The following is a 9,757-nucleotide window of genomic DNA, read 5'->3' as shown; positions in this document are numbered from 1 at the left end:
ATGGACTAAAATCATAATATTATAGTAATATGTGCATGTCCATGGTTATAGCAGGCCAATTCACAACAGCTAAATTATGGAATCAACCTAGGTATCCATCAATGGATAGGTGAATTACAAAATTATGGGATATCCATACAATGGCATTCTACTAAAAAATAAAGAACAAAATAATGTCATTTGCAGGAAAATGGAGGGACCTAGAAAACATTATGCTAAGTGAGATTAGCCAGGAGTTGCAGAATGCCAGAGGGACTTCAGATAATGGAGGAGAAACTCCAGTGGAGCCAGGGATGTGGTGTAGGGAAGGTGGGGGCAGGGAAAGAATCACTGAAGGAATCACTGCCACTGAGATTATGTAAGAATACTAATGTCGGTCTCATTATTCTGTATGGGGAGGGAGGTATATAGAGGGAACATGGAGAAAGCCCACCAAGTACAGTGTGCATGTATGCCAGTAGCACTATAATTTATATTATTATGTGAGACTACAATGCATCGATAATAGTATTTTTTAAAAGCTGTGCTGTACATAGGATTCCTGGTTGACAGGTTCTCCTTTGAACACTCTAAACATCTTATCCCACTGACTGCTGGCCTCTTTCAAATAGCATTCAGTTCAGACTTGTATCCAGTCTGACAAATCTAATATTAAGAAAAAAATTTGGTTTGCTGCTGGGCCCTAGCAGAAACTGAACACTTGAATAAGTCTATCAACATTCCATGCAAGTTGAGCTTCCTAAAGATAATTTTGCATTGGGTTCCACCAAGTGATGAAGTTGAATGCATACAATTGCATACCATAATCATGAAGTGGTACATACAAGATTAGGCTCAAGCAGATCTTGCAAATGTAAGTTTCATACACAAGTGATCTAAATGCCCATGGCCCACACTCCTATAACATCACATTCTCTCTCCACCTGTGTCTAGAACTCTGTAGGGAGCGTTTTATGACCAGTTGATTGAGCCTTTTTATAGATGGTACTACATGATTTGCTGATACTATTAACATTTACCACAGTATAAGTTGTTTTATTGAGCTACCCATTAAATTACAAGACATATGACATATTTATATGTGTAAAACCTGAGTTAGATTTCCAGCTCCATAAGAAAAAAAAATACATCTCACATCTTTGGTCTCCAACAAAAAATACTAGTAGCTTAGGTTATTATCTTTACAACTGAAAACATCCTCACTCAAGAAAAATTAACATCCTTTCACATCCTATTATTGTCATTATCACACCATTTTATTCTATTAAGCATAACCCATAAATGTTATGTTCTCTCTTTCACAAAGAGTTTCTTACACACTTCTTAATCATGGTGCCATGGGCATTATCCCACCAATTCTGTTCTTAGAGTTGGAATAATCAGGCACCCAGATATCACCACCAGAGGGCATGCTACACATATCAAATTTTCCCCTCACCTTTCTCCAGCTTCACTGAAGGATCTCTTGAAGAAAAAAATACTTCCCCATTTAAGGAATAAATCTTATCCATTTTACAAGACTCTGACACAAAACTTAGGAGAAGAAAATATCTTCCAACTCATTCTAAAAGGTCAGCATTGTCCTGATATTAAAGAAAGCATTTTACAAAACTCCACATTTATACTTATTTTTAAAAAAAAAAATCTTTCAGAAACGGTTAATTGAAAAAGAATTAGTACCTGTTACAAAAAAACAAACAAACAAACAAACAGCCAAGCATGGTGGTGCATGCTGGTAATCCCAGCATTTGGGAGCCTGAAACTGGAGGATCACAGTTCATGGACAGCCTCAGCTACTTAGTAAGGCCCTCTGCAACTTAGACCCTGTTTCAAAATACAGAATAAAAAACAGGGCAAGCCGGGCGTTGTGGCACACGCTTGTAATCTCCGCGCTTGGGAGGCATATGTGCTGGCATAAGAGACCCTGTTTCAAAAATATAAAATAGTTCTGGAGGTAGAAGGGCTTCCAGGAACCCCAGTACCACCAAAAAAAAAAAAAAAAAAATTAGGGCAAGGGGTATAACTCAGAGGTCAAATGCCCCTGGGTTCCATCCCGAAACCCACAAAATAAATAAATAAATAAAATTTAAAAAAAAAATTTTTAAACATAGCTGGCACATCGTACTTAATGGTGAAAGACTTAATACTTCTCCTAAAAAACTAAATAAGATATCTGTTCTAGCCACTGCTATTCAGTGTTATACCATACTACCTAGCAAGTAAAATAAGATGACGAAAACTAATAAAATGAATCTATACTAGAAATATATAAATAAACATATTAATTCACTGGCATAATCATCTGTAAATAAAATCCTACATAATCTATAAAAACTAATGGAATAAACAAATTTGCAGGATATAATGTTAAAAATTAATCTATTATACTTCTATATACTCACAACCAACATTAAAAATTGAAACAAAATCCAATATCATTTAAAATACATGAAAAATATGAAATACTTAGGGATCATTTTTTTAAATATGCAACTTCTGTTTACAAAAAGCTTCAAAACTACTGAAAGAAATTAAAAGGAGTAAAATAAATAAAAAGATATACTATATTCATGATACATTCTCAAAGAAGACATAAAATTTTATTAAATAAGAATTATAAGTATAAAAAAATTAAGTCAATATTGATGTCCAATAGTTCCGGAATTTAAAATATCAAATAAAGAAACATAGTTACACCCTGCCTTCTGAGAAGGCTTTATCATTCATGAGATCTTTCTATAAATCACTAGCTGCTTGCATACTCTCTTCATTGCTGCCTTCATCTCTTTATTCCTGAAGGTGTAAACAACTGGATTCAGAAAAGGAGTGAGAACTGCATCAAAAATAGCAAGAAACTTGTCTATCTTTGAATTAGAGTGTGGCCATGTGTAAATAAATAGTGTTGGGCCAAAGAACAAAATAACCACAGTGATGTGAGATGAGAGAGTGGAGAGGGCCTTGGAGGAAGCCCCTGAGGAGCGTTTCCACACAGTCAACAGGATGGAGCCATAGGAGATAAGAAGTATTAAGAAAGAGCCCACGCAGATAAACCCACTGTTGACAGAGACCATGAACTGCAATTTGTAGGTGTCTGTACAGGCCAGTCTCAGAAGCTGAGGGAGGTCACAGTAAAAGCTGTCCAGTACATTAGGACCACAGAAGGGTAAATTAATAAGAAATGCCAGTTGAAACAGGGAGTGAATGATACCAAGGCCCCAGGCAGCAGCCAGAAACAAAATGCACATCCGTGGGCTCATGATGGTCAGGTAGTGCAGAGGCTTGCATATGGCCACATATCTGTCAAAGGCCATGGCCATAAGCAGCACCATCTCCACACCTCCAATGACATGGATGAAGAAGATCTGAGAGATGCAGCCTCCAAAGGAGATGACTTTGCGCTTTCTGAAAAGGTCATAAAGCATCTTGGGAGAAGTGACAGAGCAGGCTCCCAAGTCAATGAAGGAGAGACAAGCCAGGAGGAAGTACATGGGGGAGTGTAAGTGAGGGTCAGCAGTCACAGAAAATACAATGAGAATGTTCCCAGTCATGCTTGCCACATAAAGCACAGAGGAAAACACCAGCAGAAGAAGCTGGATCCTCCATGACTGGGTAAGTCCCTCAAACACAAACTCAGACACCACCGAGTGGTTACCTCCATCCATTGGTCCAGCCAACTTAGCTATGGCTAAACTTAGAAACTAAGAAAATGAAAAGAAAATTGTGATTATGGGGATAATAATACATACTAACATCATTGCAATATTCTCAGTACAAACAAATAACATTGCATTATTCAGTTCCTCAAATATACAAACACAATAAACACAAACATAATATCATCACAATGTGAGGGCTGTAATATAATTTAACATGTCACCAACACTGTCAAAGTAATATTCTAGTCTCAAATTAACAAATTAGAAAAGAGTAAAAGATTCATGACTACACATGACATTCACAGTGTTAAATGACCTGTGATATTCGCTAGTCCTCATTTCCAACATATTCCATATTTCATGTATACATATTCTCATAGTTCCCTTCCCTCTCAAGTTTGCACTCACAATTCTCTAAAAGAAAGTACAATAAGAGGAAAAAACATCATGATTGACATAAGGCTCCCTGGAGTATGAGGCACCAAGTCACAAATTGAGACAAAATTAAGATCAGCTGTAGACTGAAACTGACTAAAAACCAGAATATGAAAACTCAAGAGCCTTTGACTAGAGTAGAGGGAGGAGTATGTGGACTTTGATTTAAAACACAAACACTCTTTTCATCCACCATATTTTTTCTCATGTTGCTTGCTTCCTCTGCCTCCTAATTCTACACAATCTTTCATTATTATAAAGCTCTCAATGGCTTCAGACCCTGTAATAATTTCAGAAGATGCCTGTACCATCTGTCAAGAAGGCTTTTTCCAGATTTAATCAATATGGATTTAGAGGATTCCACTAGAAATTCTGCCAAAGCACATGTCTAAAGACCCTAAAGAGTGTATAAGATGTTGCTTCAGTTCTTCTCTGCCCATGCTCATGATGATGTTGCTGGCACTTAGAATAACTGAGGTAAGTGTTAAATCATCAGTTTCTCAGCCTCTAGTTGGTATCAGTTTTTGGAAGCACTGGCTTTCAGCCACTCCCCATGAAGTATTCAGTACCTCCACATGATGAACTATTCTGACATCTGATAGTATTCTGCTTATTTTGACTAAAGTCTTTTCAGATATAGAAACTTTATCTTCAAGGAAATCGGTGTTTTTATACCTTTATGATTATAGAATGAGATGAATATAAAATATGAATAATTCACTTTTGAGGAAGGCACATGAGCTTTCTTATTGATTTTATACTATACAGCACAAAATGACACTGGAGATTTAGTCTTTTAGTGCATATATATGTGTGAAGTGGAGGGTGAGCCAAGAAAAATGTAATGTTTCACTGTGCCCAGATGGATACTCACTCACTTCAATCATTTGCCTACAGTAAGAAGCAGTTCCTGAAAACATTTAAGAAAGGTTATTTTACTTCAATCATTTGCCTATAGAGAAAGTAGTTCCTGAAAACACTTAGGAAAGGTTATTTTACAAGTTGCCGTGGTACAAATAAAAAATGTATACTGACATTCTACACTTTTGCAGCTATAATTCTAGACCTTCTCACACAAATGAGATGTGATGGCCTAATGCCATCACTCATCCCAGACCTCAAAATTCTCAGAAGTACACCTAGTGTCTTCACTCCAATAGTTCTCACCACCATAAGAGTCTTCTCTTCTACACATAGTGATTATACTGTCACTTCCTGACCTGAATGGCCCACTGTCTCAATATGCAGGAAATCTACAGCGTGAGGAAGCAGCTCATGTGGGTAGGGTGAATATGCAAAGGGAGGGTAGGAGTACTGAGATGAGGGCAGAAATATTTAGTCATTGTTGAAAAATATCTAAGGTCTTGGTGAGGGAAAGCACATGTCTCCACTGTAATGTAAATTACATGAAATATATAAAGACTATTTTATCCAAATTGATAGTTATTCAGATGAAAATCATGATACTCAAAAAAGCAAACTGAGTCTCCAAAATTCACACAGTTGGCAGAATAGATACCAGAACCCAGGGCCTTTGATTCTTTGTTTTCTGTAATGACAAATAATGATAATGATTAAGTAAAATGAGCAAATAATTGGGTAAAAATAATCAAGTAAAAAGATCAAAACTTGAAACACAAAAGTTCTTTTTTCCTGGTGAAACTCAAAACTAACCAGAAACATTCATACAACATAACCATTGTTAATACTAAATTATATGGAAACCTAAAAATAAATATTACATAAAATGTGCACTTATTTAGATATTTTTAACTTGTACAAAAGTAAATTATATTTAGGAAAGTTATTGTTCATTACTATCATAATTTGTGTACTCATTCTTTATATTTTGTTGGTTATGTAACTAGTTACCACAACTGTCAAAATCTTAAGATCATGTTTTAAGAAGTTCATTCTTGGGCCAGGCGTGGTAGCGCACACTTGTAATCCCCATGCTTGGGAGGCCCAGACAGGAGGATCGCACAGGTTCAAATCCAGCCCTGTGCGCTGGCTTAAGAGACCCTGTTTCCAAATTTAAAAAAGTATAAAAATAGGTCTGGGAGTATAGCCCAGAGGTAGAAGGCTTTCCAGGAACCCCAGTATCACCAAAAAAAAAAAAGTTCATTCTTTGGGTTTTTCTAAATTTTATTATTTTGATAGGCCAATTAAAATGCCAATCTCTTATAGTTTTACTGACAATTGTCTTCATACTGATTTGTTCTTTCTCTAAACTCTGTAAATCAAAGAACCAAGAAAACAGTTGTAAAAGATGAATGATTCACAAAAAAGCACAGTCTAATGTGGTTTATCAAAAATGTCAAGTAAATAGTAAGTTAAAAATTTGATGGTGACTGTTTGGAGGGTTGTGACTGTATAGGCATTCAAGGGCAAAAGATACAAGTGCATCAAGAACAGGGAGGAAAAAGGATGCCAGAGACAGAGACATTGACAAGCTTCTCAGAAACTAGTAAGAAGTAAACAGAAGGAAACTATATCATCTGAGTGAAATTCCTTAAATTGTATAATATGAGGAGACTGGGTATTAACTATCATTATTCATATATATATATATATATATATATATATATATATATATATAATTTATGTTAAATACTCAAATATATATATTTATATATATAGAAAATGAATATATACTCATTATATATATATATCATATATATATTCATTCTATATATATATATATATAAAATGAACCAACCTAAGTGTTGTCAACAGATAAATAGATTTTTTTAATGTGGTATATACACACAATGAAATTTTACTCATCTATAAAGAACAAAAGTACATAATTTACAAGAAAATGGATAGAACTAGAGAATATTATGCTGAGATTAGCCAGTCTCAGAAAACTAGGGGTTATATGTTTTATTCCATATGTGGAAGCTAGAACAAAAATATAAATCAAAAAGAACTTCAATAAAGTGAGGAGTGAATAGATAATTCTTGATTGACAGATTAGATTAATAACCCAACCCCATATGAAGGTCATACCTTCATGTCAGTGATCTTTGTTATTCCAGATTCTCCGCTCTACATCATATATTTTTTCAAAGTGCTCAATGTATATAAAGAAAATGTCTCATTAAAAACAATGTCTCATTTTAAAATATCTCTTTTTATCTGTGTGTGTAGTACTGGGGATGAGACCCAGGGGACTTTTACCTCCAGACTATATCCAAACCTGTTTTGTTTTGTTTTGTTTTGTTTTGTTTTCAAAATAGAGTTTCACTAAGTTGCTGAGAACATCAGTAAATTGCTGAGGCTAGCTTAGAACCTGTGATCCTCTTGTCTCAGCCTCCCAAGTAATGGGATTGCATGCATATAACACCACACCCAGCTAAAAATGCTACGTATAGTAGTCATGACTAATGGTCTCCTAGTAAGAAAACTTTACACATATTTCTTGCTGAAGGTGAGGTATCATTAATTCCCAAGCCTACAGCCTGCATACAACTTGTTTTACTGAAGTCTATGGAATAATCTGAGATACAGAAAAAGTAAATCAGAGATAAAAGGAAATGGAGTGAATATTAGGAATATAAGAAAGATGGATAAAATAAGAAAGATATGCACCATGATAGAAAAATTTAAGGGACTTCCAAGAAGATGGCGACCGAGAAAAGCGGGGCTTAAGAGCCCGCTAACAACAAATCTCCATTACCACAAAATCAGCGCCTTTCATAGCCAGAAAACACCATCACCAGTGAAACAAAAAATCACCAGGCTCCAGAGAGAAAGCAGACTGAGAACAGAGCCACAGAGGAGATAACCGGCCTCACGCCCGAGGACGCGGCAGACGCGGCAGCAGCGCCATACTGCCGGCGGCACCGGCGAATTCACGGGACAGCTACAGCAAGCCAAGGTGAGCCACTGCGGAACAGCCAGGCGGGATTTCTCCGCGCAGAGAGCATCTAAAGCTCCCAGTGGCCGAGCTCAGCACACGCTGCAGGGATTCAGAGTGGAAATCAAAACCAAGAAGAAAAACACCAGCCCCACAGCCGAGGGCGTAGCAGTGGCGCCATATTGCCACCGGTGGCAGCAGCACCGAATTCAGAGAGGCCAGTACAGCTACATCTGCGTACTCAAGAACAGTGAGTCAAATTGTGGGCCACAGAGGAGAAATCCCAGTACTGTACTCCCTGGGACTTGACCCAGTGGAGGAGGGGCGGTGGCAGAGATATCACACCATAGGAGAACGCCCAACCTGGCACCCCCCACAGTCTAAAGCAGCCTCTATCGACTCTCTGGGTCGGAGACTCTGTGATACAACCCAGTAAAGGAGTAGTGGGGTCTGAGATACTACTGACTCGAGATCAGGAACACCTTAAGTGAAGTCATAGTGACCCAAGGGAAGAACCCAGAGAAGGCACAAACTTCCGAAATCATGGGAAAGAGGAATAATACTGGAGCAATAAATGCCCACAACACCACAACATCAGAACCCGATAAAACAGAAAATCAGAGATTTCTAGAAGATCAAATCAGGAAAATAACTGTAGAAATAATAGAGGTGCTTCAAAAATAACTCAGAGAGAGCCAAAAAGAGATAAAGGATGCAATTAATGAAGTAAAGGCCTCAATTCAAAGCACAAACAACCGATTAGAACACATGGAGAACAGAATCTCGCTCTTAGAAGATGATCATTCCAAAAATGAACGCATAGTTTCTAATCTAGGAAAAAATATCCAACAGCAGAAATCTGATATTGAAGAAATATGGGCCCATTTTAAGAGAGCTAACCTAAGAATAATTGGAATAGAGGAGGGAAAAGAAAGTGAAACCAAAGGGATCAACAATCTCTTCAAGGAAGTAATAGCAGAAAATTTTCCAAACATAGAGCAAGAGGTTGATACACAGGTCCAGGAAACTTATAGAACTCCCTTTAGACAGGATCAGAGAAGAGGATCCCCATGCCACATAATTGTCAAAATGACCAATGTGGAAGCCAAGCAGAGAATCTTAAAGGCAACAAAAGCAAAGGGCCAAGTGACATTCAGAGGCAAACCGATTAGAATCACTCCAGACTTCCCAAACCAAGTCATGAGAGCCAGAAGGGCTTGGAGTAACATATTCCAAACTCTGAAAGAAAACAACTTCCAGCCAAAAATTTCCTACCCAGCAAAACTTTCTATCAATTTAGATGGAGAAATAAGAAGCTTCCATGACAAACAGAAACTGAAGGAATTTATGTCTTCAAAACCAGCACTAGAGAAAATACTCAAAGAGATTAACTACAAAGAAGAAATAGGTAACACACACCAGAACCAGAGAAACAAGATTTTCCATTCAACAGACAACTAAGATTGGTTATCTGTGGAGATTCATTATTTATGTTAGTCTTTTACCTATCTCTAAAGGGTATTGTTTGCCTTTATTGTTGTTAATTTTTAGGATTTCTAGTTGGAATATTAATATACCTTCAGATATAGCATTTGGAAATATTTTATCCCATTCTATTAGTAACTGTTAACTCTGTTTACATTGTCTTTGGATATACAATATTTTTTTTATTTTTTAGGAAGTTTGTATACTCCTCTGTTGCCTGTGCCATTGAAATCATAACCAAGAAATCACTGCCAATTTCAGTGTTGTGAGGTTTAATGACCCAGATTTTCTCCTAAAAGTTTATGGTCTTAAGATTTAT

The 9,757-nt window shown here is 36.7% G+C and overlaps 1 protein-coding gene across 1 annotated transcript; it reads right to left on the bottom strand.

Annotated features, from left to right (window-relative positions):
• Positions 1-2,723: 2,723 nt before the first annotated feature.
• LOC308271356 (olfactory receptor 4F3/4F16/4F29) lies at positions 2,724-3,662 on the bottom strand (the record flags this gene model as incomplete). The annotated part of the gene is made up of 1 exon (XM_080707654.1): positions 2,724-3,662. One exon carries the CDS (start codon positions 3,660-3,662, stop codon positions 2,724-2,726), a length of 939 nt encoding a protein of 312 aa, XP_080563780.1.
• Positions 3,663-9,757: the final 6,095 nt, after the last annotated feature.

The sequence above is a fragment of the Muscardinus avellanarius genome, assembly GCF_963383645.1.
Source record: "Muscardinus avellanarius genome assembly, chromosome: 12".
Lineage (NCBI taxonomy): Eukaryota > Metazoa > Chordata > Mammalia > Rodentia > Gliridae > Muscardinus > Muscardinus avellanarius.
Note: the sequence above shows the minus strand (reverse complement) of the source record. Positions and strands in the feature narration are given on the sequence as shown.